Below are 19,181 nucleotides of genomic sequence, written 5' to 3' on the forward strand. Positions count from 1 at the left end.
AATAGCAAATGAATACATACTAAAACAGTAAACGTGTGAAAAAATTTTTATTTAATTTGTTCATACCTTACAAGAATCTGACCTTGCAAATGAATGCCACTTTGCATTGAGAAAAAGCTGGGAGTTAGCTCTGGAAAAACTCTGTAATCTTTTTCTGCTCAACTGCTATTTTTTGGATGCATGCAACACAGCCATGTTGTCAGTGCAATCAAACATGTTTTTGTGCTGCATTGTGATATTTCAAAGCATCTCTATGGCTTTTATAGCATCGGATAGGGAAACAGATGGGTGAGTGGCCAGGAATTCATTGGACTCTTTAGGAACATCAGCCTCCTTGTGCTCCTTGGTTGAAGAACATCCTGCATCTATGATGATGTTGTCTCCCAGCTCTGTTGTGCATCGTCCATCTCCCCATGAGTTTCCATGATTGTCTCTGCTGGAATTTCCATGTTGGCCTTCCGCAGCCGAGCAAACGGTGCCTCGTCATCGGTTGGTTGGCCTCAGTCTGCTCCTCCTTGTTCTTGCTGTCTTGTGTAGTCGTAACGTGTTTGAACCCAATGTGGCGGAAGAAGTTGGCAGGTGTGGCTTCTGTCACCATCTTCCACGCTGTTTTGCCGTGTACACAACCTCTGGTAGAGTGGATTGTACTCCTTCTATCAATGATCTCAATAATCAGAAAGATCAGCTGTCGCTAATGGGCTTTCAAATTCCTAATCATCCTTGATCCATTGGCTGGAGTTTGGCCATGGTGTTGGGAAGCAAGAACATGAACTTGATGCTCTTGAGGCCAGCAATGTCGTGGTGCGCAGGGTAGTTGCCTGTATTGATGACAATCTTCCTTTTCTTTCATTGGTATGTTTTGTCAACTTTCCTGATCCATGCCTCAAAAATGCTGGAGGTCATCTGGGTGGTTTTGTTAGTGCCTTACTGCGTGTAGTTTCTTGACATTTGTGAAACAACATGGTTTCTTGCACTTTGATATCACAAGAAGCTGCAGCTTTTCAGTGCCATTCATGTTAGCCCAGACCATAGCAGTGTCACGTTCCTTGCTCTGTTTTTCCACTATTACATATTTCATCTTTAAACATCAAAGAACAGCCTGACAAAAGAAGATAAAACATTCCAGTTTCATCAGTGTTAAAAATGTCTTCTTGTTCAAGACGTGGGCAAATTCATTTTGGAGTCAATCAAGTGTCATTGCTGTCGTAACCTCACTGCTTACTGCCACGGAAGATGATCCCATACCTTAGAACCATAGAACACTACACAGAAAAACAGGCCATTTGGCCCCTCTAGTCTGTGCCAAAATATTATTCCGCTAGTCCCATTGACCTGCACCCAGTCCATAACCCTCCAGACCTCTCCCATCCATGTATCTATCCAATTTCTTCTTAAAACTTAAGAGTGAGCCCCCATTTACCACGCCAGATGGCAGCTCGTTCCACACTCCCACCACTCTCTGAGTGAAGAAGTTCCCCCTAATGTTCCCCTTTCACCTCAAAGCCATGTCCTCTTGTGTTTATCTCTCCTAATCTAAGTGGAAAGAGCCTAGTTGCATTTACTCTGTCTATACCCTCATAATTTTGTAAATTATCTTGAATCCATCCAGCCATCTGTCGCTGCTGGTGAACTCCATGTAGCTCAGCTTCTTTGCCAGGGCAACTCCCCTTTTCTGCAAGATTGGACTGGAGATGGGAATGTTCTCAGCACGGGCTGCTTTGAACCATGTTAGCAGAGCTTCTTCAAAGTTGGAAGCCTCTTGCTGGACAGAATGCCTGTTTGTTGAAGTGTTCCGAAATGTTCCCCTTGTGTTTCATAATGGTGGACAAACTTGATGGTAGAATCTCCTGCTCCTTTACAGTGTCCACTTTCAGCTTCATGCCATCGTTTTCCACTTGCTGTATCAACTTCACCTTTTCTCCAATTGACAACACTTTTAACTTTCAGATTTAACCACACTCACAGGTTTTAGGAGATCTCAACGTCAAATGATGTCTTATCCAATGCTCCATGGTTTTGTTCTGTTATGTGGTGTAACTCCACCCTGGTTGACAGGGTCATGTGACAAGTTTGGACAAATGCAGCTAATCCTGAGTTACCAGTGCAGAACTTTGGTTTATTGTGGGCATCGTTCTGTGGAATTTGCTATTCTGTCAGTGGGAATGGTTGATGATTTTGACAGAACTGGAATTTTGTGTCATCCGAGTTTGACATATTGCAATTTCAATGTACTCATCTCACTCTAGTGAAGATTTTCCCTTTAGGTCCTCAATAAGCTTAACTTTTTTGCTAGCAAGTATTTACACTGTACATCTTTCACAGGACATTACAGAATATTTTACACAAAATTGGATCATTTATAAGTTTAATCTGTTGGACCTACACTTGATCAGCTCCAAACAATATTTATCCTGCTGAGAAAACATGCTCAGCTGCCTTCTGATCTGTCAGTTCCTTTTACAAGTAGTATACTTGCATTGAATCATACTTTTTTTCCTAAATTATAGAAAAGGTTACATTTTTGAGACTTTCTGTGAACTGCTTCCAATGCAAGTATATCCCTTAAGTAAAGAGACCAAAACTATACACGATATAGGTGCAGTCTCACCAATTCCCTGTACCATGGTAACAAGGCTTCCCTACTTTTATATGCCATCCCCCTTGCAAGAAAAGCCAACATTTCATTCGCCTTCCTAATTTATTGTAACTGCATGCTTTTTTTTGTGATTCATGTACAACACCCAGATCCTTCTATACTGTGTCTCCATTTAAATAATATTTAAATAATAATATTCTGCTTTTCTATTCCCCCCACCCAAGTGGACAACCTCACATTTTCCCACTTTGTACTCCATCTGCCATTTTTTGCCCATCACTTAGTCTATCTACATCACTTTGCAGGCTTTTTATATCCTCTCAATTTGCTTTCCCACCTATCTTTGTATCATCAGCAAATTTAGCTACAATACAATCTGTACCTCCATCCAATTCATTAATATTAGATCCTAAATAGCTGAGGCCCCAGCACTGATCCCTTGTGCACGCCACTAGCTACAGTTTGCCAACCTGAGAATGATACAGTTATCCTGACTCTGTTTTCTTGCTGCATATTGTGCTGCATGGGACTGGAGGAACTAAGCCTAAGTGTGTTTCCTTGAGTGAGAGAGGAAAAGGAAAAAAAAGAATTGAGGGATTATGGAGTTCCGAAAGCATTGGACTTTATAAAGCCTTTTGAAAATTAAGTGGGGGCTGTAAAGGCAGAGGGACATCAGGAAGCTTAAGGCTGGCAGAAATCCCTAAGGTACAATGCCAACTACAAGGGAGGATGAAACAACAGTGGAAATTGCTTAGCTTCACTTTTTAGCACAGCATGATTTTTTTATTACACAGCAAGACTGTGATTTGGAATTCTTGAGGCTGAAACCCAGAAGAGAATACATATTCCTTTAAGGTTCCTATTTAAATGTTTTTTGTAAGTCATAGTCATCAATTCTGGTATAAAAAGAAAATTGTGGTGTTAATGTCCACTAAGAACTTACATTAATAATTTCACTTTGTTACAGTGTTTCATCCTTTGACTTATGAAGGAGGAGTTGATTGGGGCAGGTAATGAATATTATCAATTTTGCTTGCCTCTTGGAAACCCAATTTAGATAACTTTGTAGAAGTCGCAATACATCAGAATGAAGGATGCAATTTTAAATGATTAGCGCCGTGCATGAACTGTTTTGAGCCAATATGGAAATAAAATGCTATTGTCTTCATAGTAGCTTTCATTGAGTAGTTGCAAATGCAGCACTTGGATTAGTTTTGAGCCAATATGGAAATAAAATGCTATTGTCTTCATAGTAGCTTTCATTGAGTAGTTGCAAATGCAGCACTTGGATTAGTTCAATACTCACATTTGCAATATTTGCCCTCAGCATTGAGGATCCAAATCAGAAGATAGCAATGCTAACCCAGATCCTGGAATTTGGACAGACACCAAAACAGTTGTTCACTAGCCCACATCCTCAAAGGATAATGCCAAAGTTTCAGAGCCTTTCCAGAGGATGCAGCCGAAGTACTTCCATCACAGAGTTGCCTCCAGGTAAAGGTGCAGATATATGAACTGCGATTTTGGCTGTTTTCTATTAGTAATGAACAAATCAGTGATCCCCAGAGGTCTGGCGTTAATATGATGGGGTAATTTTAATTTTTTAATTTCACATTTATTTCAGTGCTTTGCCACCAATTTCAGTCTTAGGTTTGATTGCAAAGCAGTAAAGTAAATTAACTGGTAATGTGCCCTTTGATTTCTTCATTGTATGGTTGTCTTGATTTCCCCTAAATTTATCAATGCCATTTGCTTCAGCCACTCCTTGTGGTAGCAAGTTCCACATTCTTACTAGTCTTTGGGTAAATAAGTTTCTCCTGAGCTCCTGATTGAATTTATTGGGGACTGCCTTATATTTATGGCCCCTAGTTTTGGTTGTATTCCCAAGAGGAAACATCTCTACACCTACCTTATCAAACCCTTCATAATCATAAAGATCTCCATTACATTACTGCCTCAGTATTGATATCATCTTTGTAAGTCTTTTTTGCGCCTTCTCCAGTCCCTCCATGACCTGGGTTTTGTGGTTTTGGAATTCTTGAGGCTGAAACCCAGAAGAGAATACACATTCCTTTAAGGTTCCTATTTAAATGTTTTTTTGTAAGTCACAGTCATCAATTCTGGTATAAAAAGAAAATTGTGGTGTTAATGTCCACTAAGAACTTACATTAATAATTTCACTTTGTTACAGTGATTTCCCCTAAATTTATCAATGCCATTTGCTTCAGCCACTCCTTGTGGTAGCAAGTTCCACATTCTTACTAGTCTTTGGGTAAATAAGTTTCTCCTGAGCTCCTGATTGAATTTATTGGGGACTGCCTTATATTTACGGCCCCTAGTTTTGGTAGCATTCGCCACTCACGTTGAAAAAAGCTGTACACAAAGACCTAGTGGTCTCTGCAATGTTATTTTATCTTTCTTGAATTAGTTTGAATCTGACACCAAGTCAAAGAGATCTTCAGGCATCCACTAACAGTGATGCCAAAAAGCAGGATAAGCTGCCAATCGCACTGAAGAATTTTCAGACAGCAAACCTGGAAGTAAAATCCACTGATCATCTTATAAATAGAATAATGAAAAATAAAGATTGGGACATTGTTATGACACAGCAGTTGGTAAAGGCTAAGTTATTTAAAAACTGAGGGAAACTTTAAACAACTATCATAACTTATGTTTTCAATTATATGTTTGAAATGCAACTCTGAATTCAGAAATGAAACCACCAAGCCTCCAGAGGTTTTTCCTCCCCCTCTCTCTCTCTTTTCCTAGAGACGGAGGATGAACTGGTAGATTTGTGAGAAGAGCTGATAGCTGCCAGTATGGTGTACCTCTGCGAGTATACCATCTGGCTCACAAGCTTTGTTAGTTTGACACCACCACTGTGCTAAATTAGAGATTTCAAACAGATCCAGCAACTCAAGACTGGATATCCATGAGGCAGCAGCAGAATTGTACTTGACCAAAATCTGTAACCTCATGGCCCAGCATATCCCCCACTCTACCATTACCATGCCAGGGGATCGAACCTGGTTCAATGAAGAGTGCAGGAGGGCATGCCAGGAGCAGCACTAGGCATACCTAAAAATGAGGTGTCACCCTAGTGAAGCAACACACAACTACTTGCATGCCAAACAGCATAAGCAGCAAGTGATAGAAAGAGCTGGAGGATTCCACAAAGGAGCAGATCTAAGCTGTACAGCCCTGCCACATCCAGTCGTGAATGGTGTTGGCAATTAAATAACTCACTGAAGGAGGAGGCTCCACAAATACCCCATCCTCAATGATGATGGAGCCCAACATACCAGTGGAAAAGATAAGGCTGACGCATTTGCAACAATCTTCAGCCAGAAGTGATGAACAGTTGATCCATCTTGGCCTCCTCCGGAGGTCCCCAGCATTACAGATGCCAGTCTTCAGCCATTTCGATTCACTGCATGTGATATCAAGAAACTGCTGAATGCACTGAATATTGCAAAGGCTATGGGCCCTGACAATATTCCGGCAATAGTACTGACATCAGTGTGTACCATCTACAAGATACACTGCAGGAACTCGGCAAGCCTCCTCCTAAAACAGCACCTTCCAAGCCCACGACCAGAACTACTACCATCTAGAAGGACAAAGGCAGCAGCTCCATGGGAACATCACCACCTGGAAGTTCCTCCCCAAGCCACTCAACCTGACTTAGAAATATATTGCCGTTCCTTCACTGTCACTGGGTGAAAATCCTGGAACTCCTTCCTAACAGCACTTTGGGTGCACCTACACCACATGGACTGCAGCGGTTCAAGAAGGCTGCTTACCACCACCTTCTCAAGGGCAATTAGGAATGGACAATAAATGCTGGCCTGGCTAGCAGTGCCCACATCCCATTATTGAATTAATAGAAATTCCTGCCCTGGATTCTTGAGATGGTTAATGTTTCATCCATTAATAAATTTAACAGGTTTCAGGGTCCCTTTGTCCTTGCAGACGTCTAGTCTCCATTGGTCAAATCTCGACCGTGAAATGTAAAGGATGTTGGTGTATTTCCTTGGAATTTGATTTCTGCAGTCATGAGGGCATTAATGCCTCTTTAGAGATCACTAGGTACCTACTGTTTTTTGAAGGCTAAAATTCCTTTTGCAAGAGTTGTAGTTAGTCAGGCTTCAGTCCATGTAAAGCCATTGTCCATTTAAAAAAAAAGTTTTATAAAGTAGCCAGGATGATCTAGCTATATATATATATATATATATATATATATATATACATTGCTTTATGTCTATTGGACATGACAGATCAAAGATAGGATCTTAGGTGCTTCTCAATCCTCTTGTCAAGCTAAGATTTTTTTAAATTCAAATTGAATTATGTGTTGCTTTAAGTATCAATATGAAACAGTACACCACTTTCTCGTTGGATGCTGGAGTTCCCTATGCTGCAGTAACCAATTTTCTGTATTGCAGTTTCTTCCTGTGAAGATTCCTCATTTGAAGATTTGACAGAAGAAAGCATTAAGCTAGCATGGAGCAATATCAACAAACTGAGTATAGTTCACCAGCAAAAGATTCACAAGGAGTAAGTTGTATGTGTTGATTCCGTACAACTGAGTGACTAATAACCTAGTACGGATAAGGTTATTAACATATCTGCTGATGTAAATATATTATAGTTGGATTGTAGTTAAACTGGAATGTTCAACTGGTATTGTTGTGGCTTCTGATTGTCTTTGGATTTTATCTTGGCTCCCTTTTTACAATTAGGGCAGTGACTGGGATTGCTGTAGCGAGCAATGGAACTTCAGTCTTTACAACTTCTCAAGGTAATTTACTAAACTTCTGAGTGTTGATCACCTGTAACTAGGAAAACTAGCCATGTTTTCTCCCTACAGCTTGATACTAGGTTATAAATTTAGATGAGATGAAGTAAAACTAAATTTTTAGAAGCCTTTGTTTAGTGTATGACAAAGACCCTGCGGTGTCTAATTTTCTATATCTGCAGTCAGACTGAATCCTGACTAGCTACAACTCTCGCAAAATGAATTTCTAGCCTTCAGAAAACAGTAGGGACCTCATATCTCTAAAATGGCATTAATGGCCCCACGACTGCAAAAATCAAATTCCAAGGAAATGCACAAATTCTCTCCATTAAGTTACCAGTAATATTCTTGGTTATACTATAAGATTTTTTAAAAATATTGTTTAGCAGTCTGTGTTGCTGACCAGCATAGTATTCCATTTTTATAGTATTCTTTTGTTTTTGTTTGCATTCTGTAATGTCTGTATATCTTCCGATTCCAAACCTATTAATTTATATTTTACTTTCTTTTAATTCAAAACACAGATTCAACACTAAAAATGTTTTCCAAGGAAAAAAAATTGTTACAACGGAGCATGTCCTTTTCAAATATGGTGAGATCTGGCGCTGCAGAAAAAGAATAATAGTCAAATAAAGAATCCCCAAATGGAGTTCATTGCTCCTGAGGGTAAAGTAACAGATAATTTTAAACCAAACAAAGTACATGTTTTTGTCAAGATCTACTCCAGAGGCTTAGCGGAAAACTACACTTGCAGGGTACCACTGAGACATTCTAACCTGGAGCATGCCAAATCTGATGTATTCACGGTGTGCTGAGGTAGCTGGTCTCAGCACAGTGCTGATGGTGCAATAATTAATCTGTGTTTCTGGGTAAGGCAAGGTACAAATCGGTGAAGATTTTGCTATTAGTAACTTTCTGGTAAGCTGCTGAAAGTGCATGTGTGGCCATCGAATGACGGCAAGATTGAGCTTGACAGTAATGTCCTATAAGAGGGAATAACTATTGATGTTCATCATGTAGGCTTCCAATTGAAGAATGGCTTCTGTGATAAATAGAGGACAATGAGAAGCTATAGTTTAATCCTTCACGACAGGTGGGGAAAATCAGCAAAACAACCGGAGGATATTAAATATATTTTAATCCATAATCATCTCCCGGTTTTCACTGTTTTAAATTATGTGGATTCCCATCTATTTCAAGTCTGGTCATTCTCTGTTTGGATTCTTATCAGTGCTTCATGGTGTAAAATCAATAATAATATGTTTCTGTGCTTTTGAGGGGTGAAAGATCTTTATTAACATTTTGTCTTGTGCTAATTTAAAGTGGAAGTGTCACTAAGAGGGCCTATGTAAAAATGGTTACAAAATGTAATATCATTAAATAAACAACATCAGTAATTTCTGCAGGGCTTCCTCCATCTGTTACTGTAATTTCAGGAGATTGATGGAAATCCCACAGAAATGGCATAAGCCTTGATTTATGCTTTTCCTCCAGGTTTTCAACCAAGTGTCTGCCGTAGTTACAGCATGAGATTGCTGTGTTACGTTTGCCCTCATATATTGAATTCATTGGTCTGTGAACAGTCTGCCAAACTGATCCTTCAATCTTTTATTAGGCCCTGTCATCTTGTTTGTTACTGGAGGATACGACTGTTCTGTGTTCATCGTGGGATAATAATGTGTATGTATCAAATTGTTTAACAAATGTTGCTAATAATGGAAACGTGCTCAAAAAATATTGCACAATGTATTCAGGAGGGATAGGGAATATGGTACTAGTGATCAAGGATAATATTACTGTTCTATAGAGGGACAATATGTTAGAGGCTTGAAAAACTGAATCTATTTGGCTAGAGTTAAGGAGCAGAAAAGGAGTTGTTACATTGCTGTGTGTTTAGTATAGGTCCACGAAAGTGAGAAGGAAATGGACAGAAAATCTATAGACAAATTTCAGAGAGTTGTTAAAATAATAGAGTAATGATGCTAGGTGACTCCAATTACCCTAAGAGAAACTGGGGAAGAAATAATGCAAGGGCCTAGGATGGTGAAGAATTACCATGTGTGTACAAGGGAACTTTCTTAATTAGTATGTATCTAACTTGATGAAGAAAACAATATTGGACATATTTCTGAGGAATGTGGCTCTAATGGAGTCAGTTTCAGTTGGAGAGCATCTGGATAATAGTGATCATAATGTAATTAGATTTAAAGTAGTCAGTCACTGAGTCATTATGGGAGAGAAGGAGGCCATTCAGCCCATTGAGTCCATGCCGGCTCTCTGTAGAGCAGTCTAGCCCATCCCATTTTCCCACTCCATGCCTTAGCCCTGCAAGTTTAGTTCCTTAAAATGCCTATCCAATTTTGTTATGAAATTATTGATCCTCTCCGATTCCACCATCCTTGTAGGTCGTTCCTTCCAGGTCATTACTTCTCACTGTGTAAATAAGTTATTCCTCACATCTCCCCTTCATCTGTTGCCCAGAACCTTAAATCTGTGTTCCCTAGTCGTTGCATGATCAGCTAATAGGAGCAGATGTTCTTTGTCCACCTTATCTGAATTTGTCATAATCTTATGCACTTCTACAAAATTTCCCCTCAAACCTTTCCTCCATGGAGAACAACCCCAGCTTCTTCAAGCTAACCATCTAGCTAAAATCCCTCATCTCATAGAACGGTGACAACAGGGGGATGTTAGACCGAGCATGCCCGTGCCAGATCTCCAATAGCAACTCGACTGGCTCACTCTCCTGCTTTCCCTGTAGTCCTGAAAATCTTTTCTCTTATAATTATCAAATTTCCTTTGAAAGCCATAATTGTTTCTGCATTTGCCACACACAGAAACACATTCCAGATCCTAACCACTCGATGCATAAAAGATTTTTTCCTCCCGTCACTGCTAGGTCTTTTTGCATTCACTTTAAATGGTGTATTCTCTGGTCCTCAACCCTTTCTCCAATGGGAAGTTTCCCTCCATCTTCTGTGTCAAACCCCTTGTGATTTGGATCAGCTCCATTAACTCTCTTTTCTAAGTAGAGCAACCCCAGTTTCTCCAGTCGATCTTTATAAGTGAGGCCCCTCATCCTTGGAAGGGTTCTTGTAAGTTTTTTCTACACTCTTACCAAACCTTTGCATGCTTCTTAAAGTGTGATGCCCAGATTTGGGCACAATACTCCAGTTCAAGCTGAGCCTATGTTTTAAAAAGGCTCGTCATAACTTTCATGGTTTTGTACTCTATCTCTCCATTTATAAAGCCCAAGATGTTTCTTTCTGACTGGAGAAAAGTTTGCAGTGCATTCCACATGGGTCTATATTAGGACCATTGTTAGTCTTATATATAAACGAAATAGACTTAGGTGTAGGGAGTAGACCTTTGAAGTTTGCAGGTGGAGATATCCAAAATTTTGAAGTGTTTTGGTAAAACAAGTAGAGAGGTTCTGTTTCCTCTGGCAAGTTGGTAACACGAGGTCATAGATTTAAAGTAATTGGCAAAAGGGCTGGAGGGGAAAGTTATGAGAGATGTGGAACTATATCAGATAGCTCTTTCAAAGAGCTGGCACAGGTATGACAAGCCAAATGGCTTCCTTCTGTGGTATAAGATTCTATGATTCAAGTATGTTTAGTCGGCACATCAGTATTTTAGACAGTCTTTGATATTTTTCTGGATTCGTTGTTACAGATATTTTTACTCAGTAGCTTATGGACGAAGACAAGATACACTCATGGGTCACGATGATGCTGTTAGCAAGATCTGTTGGTACAAAGACCACTTATATACTTCTTCTTGGGATTCTACAGTCAAGGTTAGTGCTGCTGTTCATAAGTGATAGCTGATCTTTTGTGGCATTGCAGATGGGAAGTCCAGACAAGTGTTGTTTTCTGATGATGTGTGATTAGAGGAAAGGGAATAACTGGACCAGAGTATATAAATATAATGCAGATGTTGTAATTACAGTTCTCATACTTTGGTAGGAGATATCTCATTGCCAACAGATTGAGTAATTCTGGTAATGCAGCATTCCTTTAGGACTGCACTGGGACATTGGCCTCAGATTATGTGCTCAAGTTTTGCAGTGGACTTGAATCCACAACCAATTAAGTCAAACTAGCACTTCAAAAAAAAAACAGAAAAATGATATATGTGAGGTCAAGTTAATGTTAGATGCTGTGCATCCCTTAGTCCAAAGGAGTAAAACTCTGTTGAAGTGATTTCAAAGTTTGAGTTGGCTGCTAAACATTATATGAGGGAAAGTTAGTTGAGTCATTGATGACTAATGTCTGTTCCAACTTTAAGAAAACTGTGAAATACTCTATTTTTGACCCATTTACTGACATAGAAACAAAAGTTGTCATGAAATTTCTGACCAAGGGATTAAACCTCAAAAATAAATCTGTGTCTTTCAATAAAGACATACATTCTAGCATTTGCAGTTTTCTATTCTAATCCCATTACTCTGGATGGACCTTGAAACTAACCCCAAAGATGAATGGGCACCATTTAACCTACTGGAAGTTTCCACTTGAAATACCCTTTTCACTGAAACATTTATTCACCAGTAAGATTGTGTATATTTCGAAAGAGTGTGAAGGTGAGAATCTCCTAGCAGCAGGGAACCACAAATATATTTTCCTGAATAGAATCTCTTGTGCTTTGGAAAAAAAAAATGAAAGCCCTGTTCTTTCACTGAAATATGATAACAGAAGCCTATACCAGTGTTCACTCCCCTGTTTTCCTCCTCCTCCAAGCCTGCAGTGATCAGATCCCTGTAAGCTTTCCAGCACGCAGGGAGCATTATTAGCAGCATCAGTTATAGGTCATTTAACCTTGAATGCAGTTGTCTATTTGTATTTGTCATTTGACTTACGAAACAATTTGCACAGATATCCTGCTGTCCATAGACTATTGGAAAATGGCACATAGAGCAGTAGCAACAATTGAGTATTTATAGAAAATAAGTTTACACTTGCAGTCTCTGCATTAATAAAATGCAAAAATCAATAAAAAGATTCCTTTTCACAAGTTTTTTTAAGAACTTTGATAAGTTTGAAATGAAGTTTAAGTTTTATTTTAACAATAATAAACTTTGGTTTCATTATTTTCGTTGTACTTCAATATCTGTTGACCAGGATTTGCTATAGGTATAGGTACATTCATCAAATTGTCTTCACTTTTGATGATACTGGCATCCAGTTTGAAAACTTGAAAATATTTTATGGATCCTTCCTAGTGATTAACACCCATGACAATTATTAGCTTCCACATCATGGGGAAAGAATTGGTTAGCCAATAAGCAGATTCCTGCTGTGTATCCAGTGGGAACCTACCAGAAGGGCTGCAAACTTTGCTGATGTGCTTGGTCTCAAACTTGCCTTGCAGTTTCCTGTGATATTTTTTAGGCGCTCCTGCCTGCCCAAACAAGGCCACCACTCAAAAGGGTGGCACACCTCTGACTTCCAGCTCCTCTTTCTCGGACTCACATGGAGCTAATGCATGTTGGAGGCTGGTAAATGAATTAAGCAGAGGTGTATTGGCCTCTTGAGTGACTGACACCTTTTAAGGATAGGGGAGGGCAGGTCAGTATTGTAACCTGGACCCTGAAAAAAAGATAAATCGTAAGATGAACAAAGTGGCCTCCTTGCTTGGCACCATAAACTAGCATTTCAAAAGATGCCTTGACACTCATTCCTAACGCCCACCCCATTTGTATCCTGCAGGCTGGCAGCTGCCCTCCAGATGAACCCCTAATAGCACAGGCCCCTGCCTACCCGATACAAATAGGCTGATTCCACTATTGACCCCCACGTAATCTGGAATTCTCTAAAAGCAAAGCTTGCCCCAAACTCAGCAAAACAACAGTAACAGCAATTATTTGCATTTATATATTGCCTTTGGCCCGAATATTGGCGTCGGCGTGCAGGGGCGGGCCCGACACGCTGAAGCGCAAAATGACATGCGATGACGGGCGTGCATCCCAATGCCATGATGCGTCATTTAGACATTTCATGCTCCCCGAACTGTCAAAGACATTTTAAGGCTACTGGGAAAGTAATTGAGCTAATTAACAGCACTGCCCGTCCAACCTTAAGGTTGGCGGGCAGACAAGGAGCCCAAGTGGCCTTTGCGTTTTTCCAGAAACCTCATCCACGGGTGGGATGAGGTTTTCTGAAGGTTTAATAAAATCAATAAATTTTTGTTACATTGACATACATGTCACAGCTCATGTGACACTGTCACATGAGGGGACATGTCTAAATAATTTTCTGCTTTATTGAAAAAAAAACACAAAAATCTCCCTGAGGCACGGAGCTGCCTCAGGGACATTAAGTACATATTGAAATTTTTCAATAAAGCGAAAAATTATTTAGACATGTCCCCACTCGCCCTCCTCCCTCCGCCCACACAGATAGCGCTGAGCCCACGTAAAATGGCGGCATGCAGCCGATCGCGGGCAGTGATCGGCTCTGCGCCCGCTCCATGGCACTGAATGTAATAGTACTGACAATACCTGGGAAAATTGCTTACATGTAATGAATAATCTTCAAATCTACTTCCTCTAAGCCTGTTCCAGTATCTCACTGAGCAGCCTAAAAATACTGTGTTTGAGCAATATCCTGTGTTGTTTTCCACTTGCATGCATAATTTGGGCATGTGCACAAAATGAATAATAGAATTTTGCTGATGCTAAGCTAGGAGGCACAGCAAGATGTTTGGAAGTATACAGGAAGATGAGGTCATATAAGGCAGACTCGAAGATTGGAATCTTCCATTCTGGAGCCTAAGTTCAATGGTGGGCACAAGCGAGAGTGATTTCTGCTGGCGACCAGGACTGCTGGCCACGTGCTGTCTTGCACTGTTCAGTTTATTATATATGCATCCACAAGGAGCATGGTGAATCTTGCAGCAAGGGCGGGCAGGAAGTCGCCATCCCCTCCCTACCTCATGAGCGTCAAAGGTCCGGGTGCCATATTAAATGGAAACACGTGCAGCCTGCACTATTCCTTCCATCTTTGCCCAGCCACTGCTCCACTCTTTCCTGCTAACCCTTCCTTTCTTCCTTGGTCATCCTTCACGTACCTTGCACTGTCACCACTCGGTCTCAAGCACAGGCTGGCATTTACAGATGCCCCCCCAAAGAGGATAATGCATTGACAACCCACCATTAATCATGGAAGGAATCAGCGTCGCCAGGTGTGCATCAATTATATACAGTTGTGAATGTGAACATTCTCATTTCTCACTGGTGGGGAACTTAATTTCGAGGGGGATCTTACTTCTGGCGAGCTGCACTTTTAAGGAGCAGGCATGACATGCTTTTGCATGCAAAAGGGCTTCTCGACACGGTTCGTCAGGAATCTTGACCCGCCTATAAAGTCCTGAACGCATAATTGCTAAAGTTCATCCCGCCATCAGGAAACTGATTTTAGTCCTCACGCCAAATTAAGTTCCCCTGTTCACCAAACTTCCCACTGCTGGCAGGCCTGGGAGATTCTGCCCTGTGACTGTGGTGCATTGTCCCTCCTCCATCATTTCTTCCCCATTGTACAGCTTGGTTCCACTGTTGCTTACCCATTCTTAGCAAAAGCACATCCAGCAAAGCTTCTCTTTTGACCCCAGCACCATTACATTTGGAGTACCCCAGGGATCCATTTTTGATCACTTACTGTTACAATTGGTGACACTGCCTTGGACACAGGGGTAACTTTCACATCTTCAACACCCAGCTCTACCTTGCCACTGCTTTGGCGTTGGCAGACTAATGTTCTCAATCTTGGATGAGCTGCATTTCCTCTGGTTAAATATCAGGAAAACTAAAGCCATTGTCTTTCACTCGCACAACTCTGTAGCTTTGCCTTTGATTCCATTCTCTACTTTGGCCACGGTCTCTGGCTGAAACAAATTATTTTAAATCTATGTGTCATTGTATTCTGAACTGCATTTTCAACTGGAGATATCCTCTCATCTTCTGTCGAAGGGTCATGAGGACTCGAAACGTCAACTCTTTTCTTCTCCGTCGATGCTGCCAGACCTGCTGAGTTTTTCCAGGTAATTCTGTTTTTGTTCTCATCACAATGACTGGCTATCATCACCTCTAAGTTTGTCTGCCTCTACCCTCACCTCAGAAATCTGTCAATGAAACATTCCCAATGCATTTGTCACTGTTTACCTTGATGTTTCCAATCTCTCCTGGCTGGCCTCTAATCCTGTCACCTCTGTAAATTCCAGTTTATCCAGCATTGCCCTGCTCAGCCTCACACCTCTCCTCACTGATCTCAGGTGAATGAGTTTTCAAAGAAGAGCAGGAGAGTTATCCTCAGCATCCTGGCCAATATTTATCCCTCAGTCAACATCACAAAAAAAACAGATTATCTGGTCATTATCACATGTGGCTGTTTACTGTGTGCAGATTGGCTGCTGTGTTTCCTACATTACAATAGTGACTACAGTTCAAAAGTATCTAATTAGTTTAGGGATGTCCAGTGGTTGTGAAAAGCACTACATAAATGCAAGTCTTTTTTTCTATTAAATTGGCTTCCAGTCCTTCAGAATCTCAATTTTCTATATTGCAATCCTCATGTTTAAATCCTTTCATGGTATTGTTCTTCCCTATCTGCGTGGTGCCCAGCCCTACAAACCACCTCCTCATGTCTCCCACAAGCCCCAAACTCCCCCTTCCTCTGACTTGAGCTTCCTGCACATCCTCTCTCTTCACTCCCTACAGCTCCCTGGAATTTCCATCCTAAATCCTTCCTGTACTACCCTACTTAAAACCCACCCTTTGTCCGGACTATTGGTCAGTCCTCATAATATCTCCTTTAGTTTGGAATCCAGTTTTTTTGATTGAGCCTCTGAAGTGCCTTGAGGCACTTTTCTTTATTAAAGGCATTATATAAATGCCAGTTGTTATTATTTAAACCAGGATTCAAGCAGAGTCCAAAATAATATGTCAGCAGTGAATTGTGATGTCTGTGTATAATGAAAGTCATCTGTGATTGCATCATGACTCCTTTTGGAGCTACCAACATACTTAGGAATGTGCTTTATCACAGTTCTGTTGAAAATTGCTCTTTCTGCATTGAAACAATGTTTCTATTTTGGCCAATGCAAACCACTTTGCCCTGTGTCTAATATGATACATTTCTCAATTTGCCCACTTTGTTAACTGAATACTTCATGGCTCCTATTGGTTTATTGTGCTCATGCAATAAATGGCCCTGTCAGGAAAGAGGACGAATGTGACTTTCTCATAAGTACTATTTTCAGGCCCATTAAATGCTTAACCTAATATCTCAATAGTACCCATGAGATATTCTTTTGTGCCTATATAAGAGAGGTCACAATTGTTTGGAGATGAAATTATTTGCTTTGTTTAAAAAAACGTAGGTCTCTTTCCAGTACTGAAGGTTCTTTTTTTTTTAATTTAGGGAAATGATCTACTCATCTATAAACATACTTAATTTCTAACCCTGAACAATCAAGTTTCAGTAGCTGAATAAAATTAACTTTTACCTTTGGTCGGCTATAGGTCTGGAGATGTGCCTCTGCTGATCTCTCTAGCTCGAGAAAGAATAGTTGTGAACTAAAGGCTGAGTTGGAACATGATGCAGGTGTAAGTACACACCCTTTCAAGTAGCTTGTTATCTATGTGTTCATATGACAACTCAGTGGTCAAAATGTTTCTATTTGATGTGATCCATCTTGGTGAAAGGGAAAAGAGCTTTCTCAATTAAAGGAATGTGAACAAAATACCAAATTTGTGTAGAATTCATCCAAATAGAAATTGGGAGCAGGACAACTTGCAGCTTGGGACAAAAAGGAATTAATAATGAAAGAAAGACTTGTATTCATATTCCATCTTATCACATTGCAGAAACATATTGAAGCACCTTGAGGCATTGAATTGTTTTAGCTGTTGTTTAGGCTAAAGCAGGAACCGTATTATGCACAGCAAAACCAATGAGGTAAATGTGAAGTTCATCTGTTTGTGGTGGTATTATTGTAAGCAGTGTAGATAGAAGTTGTAAATTGAAAAAGCCATGTTGATAGATTAAATGTTACAAATACAAGGTTTTATAAGATGATTATGTTTTGGACTGTCTCTTTAATTCAGGTTAAAATGGAGGCGTGAAGAGGGTTATGTGATTTGCTATGGGGTCCAGGTGTACACAGCATTAAAATGTCAGGATCAGGCGCAGAAGAAAATAATCAAAGAGGCTAATGGAATGCCGGCCTTTATACCTACAGGACCAGAAAACATGGGGGTAGATGTCCTGTTTCAACTATGCAAATCCCTGATTAGACCAAGCCTTGGAATATCGTGAGCAGTTCTAGGCACCGCCTGTCAGGAAGGATATATTGACTTTGGAGGGCATGCTGTGTGGGGAGTCTACCAGGTATGCCAGGGCACCCCCCTCTCCCACCCTTCTCCCCAGTGGCTTCCTGGGAAGGAGCCTTATTTCCTTGGGGGTTCCATGCCCCATGGATGGGCCCTCCACTGGTAGTGGTCATCCCTGCAGCTCCAATGCTGCCGTTGGAAGATTCAACCCTCAGCTCACTGGGGTCTGCCTGCTTGGCTCTAGCGTGTTCATTCTCTCCAGCATGGAGGTACTCTCACGTCTTTCAACCTCAGCAGTGACTACCTCTTATCGATGGAGCTGCCGGCCCACTGATTGGGGTGGCAGTGCTGTTGGCAGCCTCTTACTTAGTCTATTCCTGTGCCTATGCTTTTATATAATTGAGGAAAGAATATTGTCCAGGAAACTGAGAAATCTGTGCTTCAACACGTGCCAGATGTCCACTCCAAGCTACAGCGACAGACCAATAATCCTTGATTATCTTATCTGAAGGATAATAAAATCTGTCACTAGAAAAGTTCTTCATTTGGTGTGTCAGCCAAAGTTGTGGTCAAGCCCTGAAATAGTCTATATAACTATAACCTACTGTCTCGGGCAAGCAACTGACTCAGGCTGGTACAAAACTAATAACAAATTAGACAAATTTATTAGATTGTTTTGTAATGTATATCGTATCACATAATAACAAAATATTTCTCCTTAAATTAGTCGTTACATTAAGGAAATTACACCGCTATGATCGCTAAATAGTAATAGTTCTGCCACATATTCTCCTTTTATTTAAAAAAAAATCTCTCACCTCCTGCACCCACATGTACAATCTTTCTCTTCCAATTTATTCTTTTGCACTTCACTGGCTTTTATCCTGCTGCCTATTTTAGATGAAAAACGCCAGCTGAAGGACCACAGTGCTTTTAAGGTTGGCAAGTTCAGAAGCTAAGTTAAGGAATAGTGATTATACACACCAAATCTGACTTTTAAGAGCATCTACATTGTAATTAGAAGGGAATATGTAGGGAGTTTCATAACTGAGGTCCTGAGAAGGAGTGTGTTCAACATCATGTGACAAGTCCTGATTTCAACAGAGAGAAGGAAGTATATGTAGAGTGCTATATTGGCAAAATGTCAGAGAAGACACTTCAGGGGCAGACTGAAGCAAGAAGTTTACAATGCAGAGAAGGGATAGAAAGCTGGAAATGAGAAAAGGCTCACCTATCATATCAAAGCTTTTCTTGTGTATCCAGTCCTGGAAAAAGAAGAAATGCTGAATAGTCTAGTCACCTTAAGAAGAGCATGCTAATAAATAATTTGCTGCGTTATTTTGATTCTTGGCAACTCATTAGTGCAACATGGATGCCAAGGGAAGGTGATAGGGACTCAGCATCAAAAAGTAAAATCCCAAACTCGGAAGTCAGCTCGTGTATGGTAAATTATAAAT

General features: G+C 40.4%; 1 protein-coding gene and 1 long non-coding RNA gene across 4 annotated transcripts in view; one reads left to right on the top strand and one right to left on the bottom strand.

The window, feature by feature from the left end:
• nsmaf (neutral sphingomyelinase (N-SMase) activation associated factor) overlaps nt 1-19,181 on the top strand; it is an 80,418-nt gene that overhangs the window by 47,880 nt on the left and 13,357 nt on the right. Inside the window, exons 20-27 of one of the 3 annotated variants that reach the window (XM_041189335.1) lie at nt 3,564-3,606; nt 3,924-4,090; nt 7,042-7,153; nt 7,339-7,397; nt 7,919-7,986; nt 9,010-9,074; nt 11,070-11,193; nt 16,915-16,998. In XM_041189335.1, the coding sequence (XP_041045269.1) occupies nt 3,564-3,606; nt 3,924-4,090; nt 7,042-7,153; nt 7,339-7,397; nt 7,919-7,986; nt 9,010-9,074; nt 11,070-11,193; nt 16,915-16,998 (722 nt within the window). Of the gene's footprint in view, nt 1-3,563; nt 3,607-3,923; nt 4,091-7,041; nt 7,154-7,338; nt 7,398-7,918; nt 7,987-8,888; nt 8,981-9,009; nt 9,075-11,069; nt 11,194-16,914; nt 16,999-19,181 lie in introns of those variants that run through there. The other 2 variants (XM_041189336.1, XM_041189337.1) reach the window with 2 other exon arrangements.
• Nucleotides 65-18,991, bottom strand: LOC121278877. Its single transcript, XR_005943283.1, has 3 exons — nt 18,956-18,991; nt 4,506-4,640; nt 65-1,099 (listed from the first exon to the last, which is right to left on the bottom strand). It is a non-coding gene; the product is annotated as an uncharacterized LOC121278877 (long non-coding RNA).

Source organism: Carcharodon carcharias, chromosome 6, assembly GCF_017639515.1.
Source record: "Carcharodon carcharias isolate sCarCar2 chromosome 6, sCarCar2.pri, whole genome shotgun sequence".
NCBI classification, from domain to species: domain Eukaryota; kingdom Metazoa; phylum Chordata; class Chondrichthyes; order Lamniformes; family Lamnidae; genus Carcharodon; species Carcharodon carcharias.